This window comes from Gasterosteus aculeatus, chromosome 4 (genome assembly GCF_964276395.1).
Source record: "Gasterosteus aculeatus chromosome 4, fGasAcu3.hap1.1, whole genome shotgun sequence".
Classification (NCBI taxonomy): domain Eukaryota; kingdom Metazoa; phylum Chordata; class Actinopteri; order Perciformes; family Gasterosteidae; genus Gasterosteus; species Gasterosteus aculeatus.
The window spans coordinates 22,203,333-22,221,933 of NC_135691.1; the positions used below are offsets into that span (position 1 = coordinate 22,203,333).

General features: G+C 43.1%; 4 protein-coding genes across 8 annotated transcripts in view; 2 read left to right on the plus strand and 2 right to left on the minus strand.

The window, feature by feature from the left end:
• Position 1: 1 nt before the first annotated feature.
• Positions 2-5,515, plus strand: pmpcb (peptidase, mitochondrial processing subunit beta). 2 transcript variants are annotated; one of them, XM_078101091.1, is made up of 14 exons: positions 2-135; positions 473-610; positions 1,365-1,451; positions 1,694-1,823; positions 2,089-2,287; positions 2,414-2,493; positions 2,787-2,899; positions 3,126-3,269; positions 3,815-3,975; positions 4,063-4,148; positions 4,405-4,493; positions 4,755-4,830; positions 4,921-5,012; positions 5,288-5,515. In XM_078101091.1, exons 1-13 carry the CDS (start codon positions 52-54, stop codon positions 4,983-4,985), a joined length of 1,452 nt encoding a protein of 483 aa, XP_077957217.1. In that variant the 5' UTR covers positions 2-51; the 3' UTR covers positions 4,986-5,012; positions 5,288-5,515. The 2 variants fall into 2 exon arrangements, with proteins under 2 accessions (XP_077957217.1, XP_040028746.2); XM_040172812.2 differs by having other exon boundaries at positions 4,921-5,515.
• dnajc2 (DnaJ (Hsp40) homolog, subfamily C, member 2) lies at positions 5,030-12,089 on the minus strand. The gene is made up of 16 exons (XM_040172811.2): positions 11,877-12,089; positions 10,911-11,101; positions 9,512-9,587; positions 9,319-9,417; positions 9,014-9,236; positions 8,856-8,921; positions 8,663-8,754; positions 8,440-8,561; positions 8,130-8,279; positions 7,933-8,021; positions 7,610-7,679; positions 7,322-7,503; positions 6,776-6,876; positions 6,411-6,521; positions 5,269-5,417; positions 5,030-5,181 (listed from the first exon to the last, which is right to left on the minus strand). Exons 1-16 carry the CDS (start codon positions 11,929-11,931, stop codon positions 5,116-5,118), a joined length of 1,842 nt encoding a protein of 613 aa, XP_040028745.2. The 5' UTR covers positions 11,932-12,089; the 3' UTR covers positions 5,030-5,115.
• psmc2 (proteasome 26S subunit, ATPase 2) lies at positions 12,090-16,297 on the plus strand. The gene is made up of 12 exons (XM_040172813.2): positions 12,090-12,478; positions 12,762-12,799; positions 12,904-12,985; positions 13,096-13,195; positions 13,544-13,675; positions 13,764-13,836; positions 14,025-14,120; positions 14,374-14,538; positions 14,635-14,722; positions 15,038-15,240; positions 15,387-15,483; positions 16,035-16,297. The coding sequence occupies exons 1-12, from the start codon at positions 12,409-12,411 to the stop codon at positions 16,190-16,192; spliced, it is 1,302 nt and encodes a 433-aa protein (XP_040028747.1). The 5' UTR covers positions 12,090-12,408; the 3' UTR covers positions 16,193-16,297.
• Positions 16,261-18,601, minus strand: part of slc26a5 (solute carrier family 26 member 5) — a 12,578-nt gene continuing 10,237 nt past the window's right edge. For 2 of the 4 annotated variants that reach the window (XM_040172809.2, XM_040172810.2), the window contains exons 16-18: positions 18,174-18,386; positions 18,005-18,059; positions 16,261-17,133 (exon numbers count right to left, since the gene is read on the minus strand). In XM_040172809.2, coding sequence (XP_040028743.2) covers positions 16,901-17,133; positions 18,005-18,059; positions 18,174-18,386 — 501 coding nt within the window. In that variant the 3' untranslated portion in view covers positions 16,261-16,900. The remainder of the gene's footprint in view (positions 17,134-18,004; positions 18,060-18,173; positions 18,387-18,601) is intronic. The other 2 variants (XM_078101090.1, XM_078101089.1) reach the window with 1 other exon arrangement.

The following is an 18,601-nucleotide window of genomic DNA, read 5'->3' on the forward strand; positions in this document are numbered from 1 at the left end:
TCGCCATCTAGCGTCTGATTGCGTCATTGAAGAGTGTGACAGATAAACAATATGGCGGCGTCCTTACAGCGCCTCACGTCTGTTGGGAAATATCTCCTTCAAAGACATTTACTGAAGACAAATTATTCAAGCAGGGTAAGAACTATATGTTAAATTGCTTATTTTTTCATGCAGTACTTCCTCGAAATGTATCACCGTAGAGTTGAACGGAGGAAACTCCTCTGCGCGGCCGGTCAGCCTTAGTGTTTGCTAACAAGTTAGCCAACAGCTGCTAAATGCTATTGCAAGATGGACTCTTAAAGTGGTTTATGAAGTTCGACATTTGTCGCACAGTAAAATTACGACATGGCTCATGAACGGGTTAACGTTAGTTAGATTCATTTTTGCGGCCTCGAACTGCTGACGTCACGGTCCTAATTTTGCAGTATCATCATGACCGTAAACTTCCACACCGTGTGTCCTTCATCTGCAGCTCGCAGCTGGAGCGCAGCGACCGCTGTCTACTCAGGCAGCTCATCAGGTGGCCCTCAATGTTCCTGAAACCAAAGTGACCACTTTAGAAAACGGACTGCGGGTGTCTTCAGAGGACGCTGGGCTAACCACCTGCACGGTCAGATACACGTTACCGTGCTACACGTACACTCACACAAACACTCACAGACTTGCTGTTTACTTGCTACATTTATTTTGTTTTTGAGGGACAAATCTAAAGAGCTGACAAAAGATTAAACATTGTCTTACTTGCATACTGAAATGTAAAGGACAACATCTCCCTCCCCACAGGTTTGTGTTTATATCTAATAGTATATATTGGACGTATTGTACATATTTTACATTGTTCATTCTGTACACGTGACGTCCTATGCAGTCTGTCTATCCTGGGAGGCGGATCCCTCCCCTTCTGTTCTCCCTAAGGTTTCCTCCATTTTTCCTCCCCTTCAAAGGGTTTTTTCGGAATTTTTCCCTGTGCCTATGTGAGGGTTTCGAGACAGTGGATGTTGCATGTGCACAGTCTGTAAAGCCCTCCAAGGCAAATTTGTAATTTGCAATTTGGGGCTATACAAAATCAAATGTATTTAATTGAACATTATTACCCCCTATTAGCTGGTCATTCCAATTGAATTGTTGTCCATTTGTTGTTAGTCACAAATGAGGAGTTGCAAGTTTCTCCAAATATTAAGTTTTTTGTAACAGAAATTCAAAGGAGCTTAGTAACACAGTAGTTTTCTTTCAAAAACATTTGCAGCAAAGTATATCAAGGCATCCTGAGCTTCATTCTTACAGAAGTCGGGCTCTGCTCAGTCTGAAGTGTTTGTGCAGTAGTTGATTTTAATCTGTGGATATTCATTACTGACTTTGACCAGGTGGGCCTCTGGATAGACGCCGGCAGTCGCTACGAGAATGAGAGAAATAACGGCACGGCACATTTCCTGGAACATATGGCGTTTAAGGTGAGGTGGTAAAAGTGAGCCACGGTTTTTAACTGGGCCTACTGGTTTGAATTCAATTTGTTCTCATCTGCATCAACTTTGAAGATGATTCATGAAAATTAACAAAAGACAAAGCTAGTGTTTCCCTACCATTACATCAGGGGAGGGGGGGGGCACAGCGCACCCCACCCCCCCCCCTAGTTTTCAAAATGTAAATCATCAATTTCTGACCTTTTGTGTGTGTGTGTGTGTGTGTGTGACAGGGTACCAGGAAGCGCTCCCAGTTGGATCTGGAGTTGGAGATTGAGAACATGGGGGCTCACCTAAACGCCTACACATCCCGAGAGCAAACTGTGTATTACGCCAAAGCTTTCTCTAAAGATCTTCCTCGGGGTACAGTCCAGCTGAATGTCGCAGCCTGTCTTTTTTAAATAAACACACTACAAGGAACAAAAAGGAAGTCTCTTTATGATCTGCTTAAGCAAATGCTAAGTACAGCTCATTCCAACTCCTCCACCAGCAGTGGTCAAAACTCTTTAAATGCCAGTGCCTTTATAGCAAAACACAAACTGACACTTCACCGATGTGTTTGAGTAATGAAAACAAATGAAGGCTCCATTTATCCATTAAAGATGCTCCTGTTTTTTCTTTTCTCAAGCCGTGGAGATCCTGGCTGACATCATCCAGAACAGCACACTGGGTGAAGCAGAGATTGAGCGGGAGCGAGGGGTGATCCTCCGGGAGATGCAGGAGGTAGAGACCAATCTGCAGGAAGTGGTCTTTGATTACCTGCACGCTACGGCGTACCAGTCCACGGCTCTAGGCAGGACCATCCTGGGCCCAACCGAGAACATTAAGTAAGACCAGGCATGAGTCTCTAGAACTGACACCTGATCTCAGTGTGGTTTGTGTACTGCTCTTCTCATGCTTTAGTTTGAATCATAGTTATTTCCTTGGTGTAAATCCATTGTATTTAATTGCAGAACAATTAACCGAGGTGACCTAGTGGAGTACATCACTACTCACTACAAAGGCCCCAGAATCGTGCTGGCTGCTGCTGGAGGTCAGAGCTCATGTTTGGTTATTTCATTTCGGTTTGATATGAACCTATAAACCCCTCATTGTTACTGGGTTATAATTCACAGCATCTGTACGTATTTAACACTATTGGGAAAGGGGAAACAAACATTGGGATGGTATAGAAGTACTGTCTAGTCTTGTTCTTTTTATTTATATATTGTGTTTATATTTTGTTGCTGCTTATTATTGTCATTATTATAACTCAAACCAGACAATGTAAAATATCACCTTGAGGTTGTTGTGATTTTAAAGACATTGTGATGTGTTTTTGATCAGGGGTTTCACACAGTGAGCTCATTGATTTGGCCAAGTATCATTTTGGAAAACTTCCTAGCAGAGACCGAGGTGGAGCTCCGGCAGTTCCTCCATGCCACTTCACAGGAAGTGAGGTACTGTTAAGGTCTACTAATACTACACATTATTACTCTCACTTTTGTTTTTCTCCCAAGATGTATTTAACTTATTATATACATTATAGAGTATGTGTTGCTGTGTCTGCCTTTATTAGACGGCACTAGGAGAGATGACATTGGCAATGACAACCGTCATTTCAAAGAAATAGAATAGCACACAGTTACAATGAGTTTGCCCGGATGTTTTGTGCTGTTGCCTCAGATCCGTGTGCGGGACGACAAGATGCCTCTGGCTCACATTGCCATCGCCGTGGAGGCGGTCGGATGGTCGCACCCTGATACCATCCCCCTCATGGTGGCAAATACGCTTATTGGAAACTGGGACCGCTCGTTTGGTGGAGGTGTGGTGAGTGGACTCTCCTGCAATTCACTTCATTGATTAACTTCAACCCAGAGTGATGAGATGGACTCAAGATTTATTTACTTTTATCATTTAGCCAAAGCAACTTTGATTAAGCATTTGACATGTCCAAATGCGGTAGGATTTGAGGCGTGACAGCAAATGTATAAAGTGAAGACAAACGGTCATCCAGTAGGCATGGGTCATGATCTCAAATACTCATTTGTGCTATGGTCTTGACTTGATATTGTTTTTACCATCCAAGGCCTGATAGAAACTGAATTCACCAGAAATAAAAAAATTGGTAGCATCTCCGTCATGGCCTCTTTGTTTTTATGACCGTGCAGTTAGTCTGTAGGCGATCCGCACCAGGGTCACAGTAGAATGGTTTGAGATCATGGAATGACTGTTTTTATCCTTTTCTAAAAGCAAACTTAACACATTAACTTCTGTCCTTTGCTGCGCAAACATTCAGCCTGCTTTTTTTTTTTTTTATGGTAAATATTTATACTGTATTTCATTGTGGCCTTGAAACTTCTTTGTGAACCCAGAATCTGTCCAGTAAACTGGCTCAGATGGCCTGTCAGGGAAATCTGTGCCACAGCTTCCAATCCTTCAACACCTGCTACACAGACACAGGCCTGTGGGGACTCTACATGGTGTGTGAGCCCGGCACCATCAACGACATGATGCATTTCACTCAGATGGAATGGTGCGTACACACATCACATACGGAGCAATGGCTCCTTTTGAAGCTAAACATTCGCTGGTCTAATACATGAATGTTGCTCCCCGTTAGGATGTCTCTTTGTACGAGTGTGACGGAGAGCGAAGTGGCACGAGCCAAAAACCTGCTGAAGACTAACATGCTGCTGCATCTCGATGGTGAGGCTGCCTCATACCTCTCTGCACAGGCAGTCAAACGCTTTAGGGGTATTTCTTTCAGAACAAACTTGGACTACATGAACTGGCTTGATTTTGATGTTCAGACAAAACATCAAATAAGATTAGAATTTGGAAAGATTTGGTTGTAAACTGCAAATTGTCATGTGTGCAACTTTATTCAACACACCTTTGAGATTGCAGACAGAGGGTCAGGAAATTAATGTCATTAATCCATTTATTGAATTATTTATTACAGGATCCACTCCCATCTGTGAGGACATTGGTAGACAGATGCTGTGCTACAATCGCAGAATCCCTCTCCATGAGCTGGAGGCCAGAATTGATGTGAGTGGACACGTTCTAACTTAAGGGTTTAACACAAGAACGTGGAATGATATAAAGCAGGCTTCAATCATTTAATCTAACATTATATGGCTGAGGAAACTTGATCAATTAACGGGGAGTCTACACATTTTGCCAAAACCTTTCCGGCCATAAAAATAGAAAACCTCCAATAACTTGTCTAAAGACTATTCAGCGGACAGACGGTGTTCCTGAAACTTGAGTTGCATTGTATTTAAAGTTGTTTTCCTGGGCTCTCAACAGGCTATTGATGCTACAACCATTAAGGATGTGTGTACTAAATATATCTACAACAAGGCTCCAGCCATTGCAGCAGTTGGTATGTTACACTAAACTGATACCATTTGCAAAAAAAGAAAATGCACAACTCGATTTGAACGACCCATGATGGAATAAACTTTTTCCTCAGGTCCAATTGAACAGCTGCCGGACTACAACCAGATCCGCAGTGGAATGTTCTGGATGAGATCGTGAACAAACCGCCACGGAAGAAAAAGAACTGTACAGAAATAAGTGTCGTTTTTCCTCCTTTCATTTTTATTATAAAATAAAGACCAACACAATAATGGTAAAATAACACAACTACTATTCTTTGTGGTTCTTGTCATTTTTTACTCTTTCCTGCAACTTCCTGTGCAGCTTTCTTGGCTTTAACCATTTCCACCAGTTCCTGAGAGAGAAACGAGAGGGAGAGGGAGGGTTACATTTTGCCTAAAGGAGAAAACCATTAGTGAGTTTTGGGATGGCTGACACTCACCTTATACCTCTTCATACAGTCCTTCTTACTCCGCCCCGGCACCGCAGCAGCGATCTTCTCCCACCTTTCCGGTGTGCTGACCGGATACGTCTTCAAAGATTGTTCCAGCAGCTTCTGTTCCTCCGTGGTCCAGGAGGCAGTGTTGCCATCTACAGTTGTGACGATACCAAGATGACTGATACAGTACCACAAATATGATACTTGTATATTTATCTATAAATAGTAAATAAAACTTGTTTCCTTTTCACCAGCTTGTTCTTGCCCAGCTTTTTGAACACTTAACAAATATTAGCAACACGCTGCAATCATCCTTATAAAATTAGGTAATTTAAAATGTTTAAATTTTCTTTTGTTAAAAATTGCTTTCTTGACAAATTGGGTATTTCATGAATAGATACAAACTGATTTTATGTTTGTTTTTTCTCCATCCGCACACATGTGCCGTCCTTTTATAACGCTTTCAGTGTTTTTGATACGACATTGCAATGACTTGTGGGTAATCCCTTTGGGTCAAGTCAGCATCCAATGGTGATTTACGGAAAGGGTTCAAAAGGTCTGCCTGCAAGCCTTCAAACAATTTGACAGTGGGACAGAACCAAACCCTTAAGAGTGAACACTAGTGCGTAGCGAGACGATTGGGAGAATGTCTGCCATGCGATCATGCCCTGGGAAGCCCCGCCTCCTTGCAGTCAATGCGTGCAGGCAGCATTACGGAGCAGTGAGTGACCTCTGATCATGCTCTATTTTAAGAAAGTATCAGTGCTTATAATACAATTAATAATACAATTATTGTATTAATGTTGGGCCGTGTTTGTCGCATCAAAGTTCACGCAAATTTACGTCAAACGCAAAACTATAAATGTTTCAAATTTGGCAACAAAATGTGCAATAGCCTATAGATGCACCCCCATTGTCACTGACGTCCTGCAGCCGAATCAGAACAAAATGGCTAAATAAATAACGTTACATTGCGAACGGTCTAGGCATTGCCCAAAGCAGCGAGTTGACAAGAAATGATCCCGAGAGTACTTAGAGCGTTTAAGGCAATGCAAAGAATTAGCTTCGCATTAAGGGGGAACACACCATCACAGTCAACTGCTACCGTTTGCGCTGCTGTCACTCCGCATCACAGCTCCACTCACCATCAAATCTCTCTGAAGGAACGGCATTGTCGATGGTCGGCGCAACACAGGCATGTTCCTTCTTAAACTTCTCAAAGGCTTTCCGGTTGATGTCATCTTTCTGCACTGGATCTGTGGAGAACAGGCCCATAAAGATCGTTCATTTTAAGGTTTTTCGACATACATTACCTAATATCTTTAAAAGCCATTCATCCAGTGACATGCATTGGACTCATAAGACATTTCATAAAGGTTGTAAGACCCCCTCAATATCATATGGATGTGTGGACTTTACACTTCAGCAAGCATAACAGACATCCATCTACAGGCCTGTATTAGCATTAATAAATATGACTGTGCTGATGGCAGCTCATATGTGAGCTCACCTAGCCGTTGTAGATTCTTTGCTTTGTTGATGACATCTTTGGCTGTCCTCTTCATGCCACTGGTGGAGTGGAGGTTCATATAGTTGGCAATAACTTCCCATCTGAAGAGGTGGGGGGGGGAATCAATATTAATTAGCAATCTATTGTCAGACCACGTAGATTGTATTTTGTAGTTTTGTGACGACATCAGCAAATAGAAGCTAAAAGGGGCAGTGACATATATAACATACATAACAGCAAAAACATGAGTCAGCAATAGTTGGTTATGAAACATATGGTCTAGTCCCCTTATTCCTACACAGGCCAGTATATATTTATTTACAGTGGACGTTGACATTTTTGTGCCATCAAAAAGATCTTTGTACAGTACTTTTGGAAGTAAAAAAGATAAACTTATGGTAATAATAATAAGTCTCTTAATAAAGCATGTGGAATAACCTCAAGTATGGTATGTAGTGAAAAAAAATCCTAAAGTATCTCATAAAAAATATAGTATGGAAAAAAAAGTGTGTGTTGTTGCTTTGTGGCCACAGATCGAATGTCTACCTGGCATTGGTTCCAGCAGGGAACAGGTTGACAGCTTTGATGAGCAGCTGGAGGTCCTCCTCACCCCAGTTCTTCCCCCCCGCTCCTCCTGCTCCGCTGGCCTGCTCAGCACTGCGAGCGGACTGCCTGATCTGGACCTCGGCTTCCTTCTCCTTCTGCAGCTGGGCATTCACCTCCTTTACCTGGTAGGGAAGCATTGCAATGTTTGTACACCTGGTGGTCTTTGATTTATATCTCAGCCTATCAAAGAAATCCCATGAAGTATCTTTAAAAACAATGTCTTTTCACCTGCTTATCCACGGCCGCCTTGCTATCGTCTTTGGAGCCCAATGCCAGGATCTCATTGAGGGACTGCAGGCTGGAAATATGCACCATGAGATACAGTTACACATCTCATATTTCACATACATTAGTGGAATATAGGGTTGGTGGTACACGGATGCTTGATATTTGGTTGTGCAAAGGAGCACTTTTGAGTCATGGAAGTTAAGGAAACAGGATTTGATCATATGCCTCATCTTGAAACTATCAAATTACCTGGTTTCAGATTGGTGATTTTTTAAGTTACAAAGCTAACTTCATCAAAGTGGTGCTCGGTTAGTCGACTGTACCTTGTCAGCTCCAGACGGTCGCACAGCTTCTCCACTTCCTCCATCATTTTCACACCCTCACTCTCATTGTCAGCAAAGTAATTCCAGTTCTGTGGAAAGAGAAACGCAACATTTACTTCAGCACTGGGACTAAATCAGGGGTCCACTGTTAGAGGGGCTTCTTTCATCAGATCTGAAGTGGTGCTATGAGAATCAACCTTGCAGGTGGTCCGGAGTTTCTGTCTCTCCTTCTTGAAGGCCTTCTTCTGAATCTCCTTCTCTTTCTTGGCCAGCTGAGCAACCTGCTTGGCCTCCTCGTCCTCCTTCTCCTTCGCTAAACGAGCTGCCTCCACCTCTGCCTGCCGGGCCTGTCAAACACAAAACAGAAGGACATATGATGCTTTTGCAATAAAGGGACCAAATCACAAATGGCCGTTGTAGAAAGCGAACAGGATTTATTAGTCGGGCAAAAAGGTTAATAGTCGGGCAAAGGGTTCAGCCGACCGGCTTAACGTCAAGGACACTTACTCGCTCCTTCTCCTCCTGCTCTCTCTTCTTGGCTTCCACTTTCGCCTTCTTCTCAGATTCCTTCCTGGCCTTTTCTTCTTCTTTGAATTTCTTTATCCTAGGGTCATAACCGTAGGCGGTATCTGCAGGGGGGGGGAATACAACCCAGTCTCGCTACATTGTCTTATTCGTATAATGGATTGAACGCAGCACTATGATTAATCTAATCTATGCGGGACTGTACCAACTAGTGTTCGTAATCTGTTCATCTCCTCCTTCTTCCTCTGAGCTCTGGCGCCCCGATTTTGCTTTTCGATCCACCGCCTCTCATCTCGACTGTATGACAGTGAAAACAAGCAAGTCAGACACTTAAGTTGTACCACAGGCTTTTTAATGTGTTTCAGTGAATCGGACCACTGAGACACATGCAGGCTTACCATTCAGCCTTTTCCTTCTCTTCTTCATCCAGGTATGAGAACTCCCTCCATGAATCAAAGTTGTACCTTTACCAAAAAAAATATCAACAAGTTTATACGGTCTTTCACACAACATTCTGTCCTGACACCAGCCAAATAAATTATCCTTGCTTTTTTACCAAAAAGAGTAAAAATTGTCGACGTCTTCGAAGGAGGACTCCATGGTTCCAAGTTTGGGAACGTGCTTTTTGGTAGACCATCTGGCATTTCTCTCAAACACGGGAGTATACACATCCCAAAAGTTATCTTTGCCTTCGTTCTTTGAAGGCACGCTGTTGTCAAAGGTTGGGTCGACACTGTCGAAGGCTCTTCTCTTCACGGGGTCTGACAGGGTTTCCATAGCTGAGGGTCACACAATGACAGTGAGGTCAGGGCCCTCTAGTAGAAGCATTAGTGCCGATAACAATCAGAGGCTGTGCGTTACCTTTAGTTATACAGGTGAAGTAGTCGTTGTCTCCTTCTACAATCTGCTCTCCTGCAGCTTTCCTTTTGTCAGGGTGGTGCTTCAACACAATAGATTTGTCTGTCGAGAAACAGCAGAGGGCGTGACACAGATGAGTCATTTCCACCATCTTATAAAATAAAGCAGAGGATCAGGAAGAAAGAAATGTACTCACGGGCAGCTTTGATCTGCTTCTGTGTGGCTTTGTACCTCAAGTGTGGGAGCCCCAGGACAGCGTAGTGATCTTGATTCTGACAAACAAGTAAAGGATGAGGAAACGGTTCAAATGACAGGCTGATGAATGAAATGTTGCAGCACCCATTCGTAAAATGAGTGACCGATATCACAGGGAGTGGTTCAAGAGCTTTTCATTGCAGCTATTATTATGCATTATTTATATATTTTGTAGGGCTGTCAACATAAACGCATTAATCTATGCGATTAATGCCGAGATTAACGCAACAAAATATTTTAACGTAGTTAACGTACGTTTGTTTACTTCCGGTTGACTGCGGAAACGAAACTAGCTGCAGTCAGTGACATCAAGATTGAAAGCTTTTTGCATTAGAAGTAAAATAAAACAGAGGCGGGATATACAGCGGAGAACTGCAGAGGAATTACTCCACGTGTCAAACAGGAAGGGGGTGAGTGGCAAACGGACCACTTAAAGCACTGCTATGTTAAGCTAGCTGCTATGCTAGGCTAGCTGGAAGAGTTGCTAGTTCAACATGGTCCACCTGGTGAAATTCTGCCTCCAAGATGATCAAATGTGTGTAGCTGTGTGTTTAGGCTACTTCCAGCTCAACATCTAACGTTACCTGTGCGGCACACGATCTGCAAAGGACCACCACTGTGTCCCTAAAAGGCCGTGGTTTGAAAATGTTATGGCTAAATGTGGGGAGATTGTTGGTACTTCAAACCCAGATGTTAAATGATGGAGTTGTGAGCAAATGGCACGAGGACAGCAGAAAGAGTCGCTAGATCAAGATGTTCCACCAGGTGGAATTCATTGAGATTAACGAATTTCAAAATGTGAGATTAATTAGTTAATTTTTTTTAATCTATTGACAGCCCTAATATTTTGGTTTTAAGTTGACCAAAATATACTTTTGCACCACCACAATTGAATTTTCTACAAAATAACATTAATGTTCTTATTCCAGTCTTAAAGATATAAGGAATTATTCCTACACGTTTACACTATTGCTGATTGAATTGGTTTGAGTTTGCTCTTGTGCAGTTTGAAGACGCCACTTTGTGACCTCTTATGGACAACTCACTATTTTCTGTATGCACACAGCATTTGTTGAAGCAGGAGAGTCTAACAATACAGGGATTACCCGTCTGGCCGCATTTAGCATCATACATTTCTCTTTGCAACATTTTATTCAAGAGAACAAGAGGAAGATTAGGAGAAAGGCTGACGAGAACCTGCAATTAACAGGATAAATAATGATTAAGAAGTGTTCTAAACTAGATAAAACGTCAGTGTAACAAATAAAATTGATGAGCGTCTCCTAAAATTATATAATAAGCTCTAAAAAGATAAACAATGTCCTTATTTTGACCGATACCTTGCAGTCTTTGGGGTCCAGTGTTCGGAGCATCGGGTACTCTTCCAGCTGGAACTCCTCATCTTCAGACTCCTCGGAGGACTCCTGCTCCTCCTCCAGCTCCTGGAAGGAGGCGGATGCATTCCTGCTCCTCCTCTTCAGGTAGGCCTCGAACCATCGACCCACAGGTTCCACTTGGATCTGCAAAGAGGCTGAGAGGGTGGACGGATGACAAGCAGCACTGGATATTACATTCTCTTCTGGGTCAACTAAATATTTAAATTCGTTTTTGTACAAAGAATTATTTTTTGTAAAAAATTAAAATAGTAAAATAAAAAATTTGAGCATTTTACAAATAGAAAAAAAAGACTCTGGTAAGTAACCTAGTGTTGAGACTATTCTGAAGTTCCCTCAAACAATTGTAACAGCACTGCAATAATTATTTTTGTGGGCCACATTTTCCTGATAACAGCCACTTGCTGAACGCTTTACTATGGTTTAGGTTGGAGCCTAACGCTTCAATAAGGACAACTGAAGCTTCTTCTGTCCTCATTATTAATAGTCACTTGTAACCCCACCTGAAGGTACAGTGGGTGTTCAGCCACTACAGAAAATTCTGGTAAATGCTGGCTGCCATACAGACACACACCAGCCAGGAAACGTGTGCAAAATATCAAGCTCTAGCGGCTAGTAATTTAAATATTCCCCTAAGTCAATTGAAATGGTCGCACTTGCTGCAGCGTTTTTTTTAAACATAAGTGGGCAGCACGGTTACAATAAAAAAATGGGAATAGTTGTAATAAAGCGAACGTACATTATCAACAATTTTACTCTACCGAGCACTATTCTAACATAACATGAACCACTAGCTTAGTCCTTATTTGTTTTTTTACCTGCGTGCTAGCTAAGTAAGTTATAGCACCAGTCTTCATATAACGTTATACCAGCGGTAGCTTAGTTAGCTACCCCGGCCTCTTCAGTGCTTACCGGCAGTGGCTGTAAAGACAACCGTTTCATCACCATCCTGCGCCTCTAACAACATCCTAGAAAAATGAGCTACCAGAACATCCACGTGACAAAACTATCAAACGAGAGGTTACTGAAAGTGCGTTAGATTGTGGCCCTCTTAACAACACGCCACATGGGCCTCCTTCGCCAAGTGCCGCAAACGAGTTGCGTTGTTACACCCCTAGCGATCCCGTGTTGTGACGATGCTTTCTCAATCTTGCAGTTCCACATACGAGTTGTATAAAACAGCACGTATTTGCTGAAGCTCAATTGATGTGTATATGTACTGCAACATTTGACTAATATTTAAAACATTGCGTTCAAATTGTAAGAGTTACTTTTTTGACAAAAAATATTTAAGTAATTTGTAGTACATCCTCAAAGAAATTCCGACGTGTATTTCCGGTGACTCGGGGAAAGCGGCGGAAACGCAAAGCTGCTGTGTAATTGTAGCGTTTAACAGCCGAAGTAGCTCTTTCTTTTAGTCAAACAGTTTTTCTCCAGATTTAAAATGCCGGACTATTTGGGAAACGACCAAAGGAAGACCAAGGAAGAGGAGAAGGATGATGGACCTATAAGAGGTAAATCTAAATATGCAATACAAATAAGAGTAAACAATGCTCAAGAGAAACATCGACATTAGCTACCAAGCTAGCGTTAGCTCTGTTTGTTAGCTAGCTTTAAACCAACGGTCAGGATAACCATTGGCGTTTGTCAAACATAGCACTTAAGATATTCGCAGTAAGGACAATTAACATTACAGTAAAAAACTGTTGGGTCGTGGAAGTGCTGGGTCGCAGAGTTCAACAGCACTGCGAGAGGCCCAATGTCCGAATGCTAACTCATTCGTGTTGTTCTCCGTAGCTTTGGATGAAGGGGACATTGCCCTGTTGAAAACATATGTAAGTACGACCTGAGCTGCTAATACATTTCTGACGTAACCTGTGAAAGGTTTGCGTTACTATTGCTTCTCAAGTGTTAACGAGTGCTCGCTGCGTATCTTCAGGGTCAAAGCACATACTCCAGACAGATCAAACAAGTGGAGGATGACATTCAGTCGCTGCTCAAAAAGATCAACGAGCTTACAGGTGGGTGATCCAGCCGTGTGTTTTTTGTGAAACGTGTGAAATGTGTTGCCATTGCTCAAGTAGATGCTGGGTTTAGTTTGAGGCTCGTGTTGTGTTTTGGGCTTTGGCAGGCATTAAGGAGTCAGACACGGGCCTGGCTCCGCCAGCACTCTGGGATCTGGCTGCCGACAAACAGACTCTGCAGAGCGAACAGCCACTGCAGGTTGCAAGGTAAAACAGACTCCCACAAGTTTTGTATAAATCACGATGTTGTGGAATAAAACAATGTCTGTTGTATAGCTTTTAATAGCTGCTAAACGTGAATGTATATATTGATTTACTTTTATAGTTGATATGGACATCACAGTGGCATCAGAGATGTGTCATCCAATTATGCACAATAATTAGATGCACTGTGTTTAGTGTAGTGAAATGCTAATTTACTGGTCTTTTGGTAGGATGTTGTCAGTCTTTCTCAGCATAACTACTGCATCACACTGAAAACCCTTATTAACCCTTTTTTGAATTTGTATATTATTTGCAATTTAGTGTCACTAATGTGTCTATGTATTCAAAAAGATGCACAAAGATCATCAACGCAGACTCCGAGGACCCCAAATACATTATCAACGTCAAACAATTTGCCAAGTTTGTGGTGGACCTGAGCGACCAGGTGGCCCCCACAGACATCGAGGAGGGCATGAGAGTTGGGTGAGGCAGAAGTGTTATTTAATGTATCAAAAACAATATTCATAGATATTTGTGATCCCATTTGCTAAAATTTCTGTCTTTTTTCCAGTGTTGACAGAAACAAGTATCAGATCCATATCCCTCTGCCTCCCAAAATTGACCCAACTGTGACCATGATGCAGGTAGGAATCTGCTCAGATGCCCTTTTTAGAGAGAAACTTAAAAAAAAGTAAAGAAATCTGTGAAAAGCTTAAGACCCGCATTTAGCTGACCGGTTTGTGCAGTCAGAATGTTTTCTTCTTTACTCAAATAACATGGTCAATTGTACCAAAGACTTTCAGAATAAGCTGCAGTAACAACTCTGTTGTAGGTGGAGGAGAAGCCTGATGTGACCTACAGTGATGTTGGTGGGTGTAAGGAGCAGATTGAGAAGCTGAGAGAAGTGGTTGAGACCCCCCTGCTCCATGTGAGTGTTTACAAAAGAAAATCCCACAAAAGAATCCCTTACATATCTTTTTCTAGCCCCAACAATATCCCAAGGAACCGTCCATTCACCAGTTTGCATGCAGTGCTACCATCGCCCTTCTGTTCTGTAATTGATTTGAATAAAGTTTACAGTTCAGTACAGTTTACAGGACTGATTGATACTGCCGTATGTCCGCCATTGTGCAAAGAGACTTATCCATCGTCCTGTTTTTATTTGGTCCTCTGCTCATTAGCCAGAGAGGTTTGTAAACCTGGGAATCGAGCCACCCAAAGGTGTGCTGCTGTTTGGGCCGCCCGGAACAGGAAAGACGCTGTGTGCCCGCGCGGTGGCCAACCGGACAGACGCCTGCTTCATCCGAGTCATCGGCTCCGAACTGGTGCAGAAGTATGTCGGAGAGGTGAGTGTGATGCACCAGGCGGAGAACAGCAGCTGTCAGATCAATGGCTCCTGACTGATGCAAACACTCACTGTTGGATTGCTCTTTGGTTTGTAGGGAGCCCGTATGGTTCGGGAACTGTTTGAGATGGCCAGGACCAAGAAGGCTTGTCTGATCTTCTTCGATGAAATTGATGCTATTGGAGGTACGGTTCGGCTTTTTTTTTTTTTTTGCACTAATATATCAGTGGTGGTTCTTGAAAAAGTGCCTTTTTCTACGCTCCCATAAAAGCTACATCAAGAGACGTTTGTAGAAATGATTGGAGATGATAATCTCTAATTTAAAGTTGGAAAATCCAAAATAAGTGTTAAACCACTTTTTAGGCAGTTCTGGTGCATTCATTCCGGTGTACAATTTTTCTTTATAATCAATGGTACATAAAAAACAAAAAATTCTTACTCCACATTTGAGCAGATCACGATCAACCCCATTAACTCTGGAACTTGTGTGATCCTACCAGGCGCGCGTTTTGATGACGGTGCTGGCGGAGACAACGAGGTCCAAAGGACGATGCTGGAGCTCATCAATCAGCTGGATGGCTTCGACCCCAGAGGCAACATCAAAGTTCTGATGGCCACCAACCGACCGGATACCCTGGACCCGGCGCTGATGAGACCCGGGCGTCTGGACAGGAAGATCGAGTTCAGCCTGCCGGACTTGGAGGTGAGCTCAGTGCTCACAATACACGCACATATATTATCATGAATCATGCATTAAAAATGGCTTTTGTCTGCTGACTTTCACTTTGTGTAGCATTTCTTCTTCTTCAATCAACCCAGAGCCTCACTGTAGTCTGTGTTACGTTTCAGGGTCGCACACACATCTTCAAGATCCACGCACGCTCAATGAGTGTGGAAAGGGACATCCGCTTTGAGCTGCTGGCTCGCCTCTGTCCCAACAGCACCGGTAAGACCCGATGCAGCAGAACTCCATCCTGCTAGGTCTTTTGTTTTTAAAGACTCGTATTCCCCTTTACATCCTGTTATGGAAGCATCATCCCGGGGTCAATTTGATGCTGGAGTGGGTTCATCTTCTCAGTTGTTTGCCTTTTTATTGAATTTTTACCACTAGTTCCAAATTCTCCCGCAAATATTGTCTGCTAGTGCTGTAGCTGGGTGAACCGTAACATCTGTCTAATGAAACCACATTCTGCCATATTGTGATATTTTTTTAATTACGTTTCTCTAAAACAATATTCATTAGTTATTAAGACATGTAAACTTGATGTTTAGAAGGTACTGCATGGTTTCACCACAACATCTCTCACCCAACATTTATGATAAAAGTATGAAGATACTGTCATTAATGTCTAAATATAATTGAACCAGTTTGGTTGTACTTAAGTAAAGGTCACACACATTTATCCTTTTTTTTCTCAACTTCACTTTATCACAACATGGCAAAAGCAGATATTTGCTACACAAAATGAGTTTGATGATGTGCATTTTCACCGCCAGGTGCTGAGATCCGCAGTGTGTGCACAGAGGCCGGCATGTTCGCCATCAGAGCTCGCAGAAAGATCGCCACGGAGAAAGACTTCCTGGAAGCCGTCAACAAGGTCATCAAGTCCTACGCTAAGTTCAGTGCTACTCCCCGATACATGACTTACAACTAAGACCTTGTGTGTCTGTGAGGAATTCTACTATGGCTTTTTACTGTCAAAAGAAAGAGTGAGTCAAGATATTTGTTGTCACTTAAATAAAATAAAGTTTATTCCAAATTCGTGTCTCCGTTATTTGTTCAACGGTGTAACTACACAGTAACTGTAAGGCATCAAGTACTCTACAAAAAACACCTTGATTTATTTTGAAATAACATCAAACAGCAGTGTTCTGTAACAACAAACATGACAATTGCTGATAAATCCATAACAGCGGAAAATATAATCACGTGAATCCATCAAGACAACTTTTCAGTAACATGTGATGCTAGCACAATAAAGAGGCACCTTCAAGCATCCACCACCAACTGTATGTCAATAAATACACCCTTCTCAACAGCAGGGGTCACTTAAACACAAGGACAAGAGCAAAGACAGCTGGAAACGAGCGTCAAAGTGCGTAACCGGACTCCTCACAGGGGGAAAGCCTCCACCTATGATACCAACAGTCTGCATTTAATCCTGTTCAGACCCAGAAAAAAAATATATAGCATTTGTTAAGCACGCTTTAATTAAATGCAACATGCGCTAGTCCCACTGAGCTAGTCTGTCGTGTGGTGAATTTGGCAGTTAGTGCTCGGAAGTGCCACAAGACTATTACGGTACGAACCCTATATTCAATATGAATGATCGTCCCGTTCATCCTGACATGCTGCTGCAGCATCATGGTTCTGCTGAAGGAGCTCCCACATCAGCCTTCCGGGTCAGGTCCCCGCTGCTGCCCTCGGTTGAAAGGGCCGGCTCCCGTCGGGCTGCTTCATCGGTCGGGGCGGTGGCTGTCCGGGGATTTGAACGAAGGCAGCGCAGCACGGCATCATGGATGGTGGGGAACACCATTGACGTGCTCACAACCCCGCTAAAAAACTGTAAGGTGTCCAGCTCGCACAGCAGGCTTCCTTGAGGATCAAAGCACAGATACAGGATCAGTCAGACGCAGGTGTTAACTCTGTTCTGGTACCATGAAGGAACTTCATAGTATACAAAACCATTACCAAAAGGATTCAACATTATAGGTGTGAAGTAGCGAGGTTCACCTGCAGCTATATTAGACGGTGTTACTTAGTCTGACCTCCTTGATATAGGAGGGATAAAGAAAATGTGGCCCAATCCTCATTAATCATTTGTATTAGTTTTAACCATGTGTATATCTCTGAAATTTGACCGAACTAGTGATTAAGATACAATAAAAGAAATTATACTATGTAAAATGTGTTATGAATTCCTCTAGAAGACATTCTTGATCCCTTATATCAGTGGTCCCCAACCTGTTTTACCTCACGGACCGTTTCCATGTCAGACAATATTTCGCGGACCGGTCGAGAAGGTCCGGTGGAATAACAGGGGGGTAGTAGTCGTTGCGGGCGGAACGACCAACGGGGGGGGGTGTAGTAGTCGCGCGCTCTGTGTTCGCTGGAGCACGGTAAGAGGACAATTGCAAACGTGAAGAAAACGCCTGGTGACGCGTGGGGAATATGTCCGAGGGACGAGCGCACATAATTAGTAGAAAAGCCGGTCAATTTTCAAAATAAAAAAATATATTCTTTCTGTGGTGCGGCCCGGTACCAAACGGCCCACGGACCGGTGGTTGGGGACCACTGCCTTATATAATGGCTATAATGGCTATTTGGCTGAATTGCAGACAACAAGCGCACCCTAACAGAGAAATTGACTACATCGACAGGGGACCGAAATGCAACTAAACTAAAGATTCCTCTGGATTTGAATTTAACAGAATATATAGAAAGAGAAGTTCTCATTATTACTCACTACTGCAGCCGGCTAGGACCACTTGAACGTCCACAGCTCTGTATTCCTTGATAACCTGCATAGATAAATACTCACTTACTTCTCGAGGTCCAATGCCTCTGGAACCCACATTGTCCTACAAGCACTCCTAAGCTGGAACTTCAGACACCAGACGGACGCTGAGGTGAACCTGTTTGATGGCTTTGGCTCCCACGGAGTCGATGAAGCTGCAAGGTGTCCAGTCCAGGATGATGGAGTGGACGGCACTCACGGCAGGCTCAAGGAAGACGGCCTCCTCAGAGTGGGACCTGCCGCCGCCGCTTTCCCCCAACTGGCCATTCCTGTGCGCCTCCGCCGCGGCCTCGTAGGATAAAACCTCATGGCTCACTTCCTGCTGCTTGTCCTGGAACCAAATTAAATACACATCTCAGAAAACATCCACAAACATTCAGACGGTGGAGGCACACGCTGTGTTAGTTATCTGCTGTCAGAGTCCAACAATACCAACCAGCATGATGCAGCTACTACAGGGGTTCAATTCTAGAAAAAGTCGATGAAAAAATGAGCCGGCTCTTCTCTTCCCTTAGTAAAAAGGAGATAATGGTTTACGTATCTAGT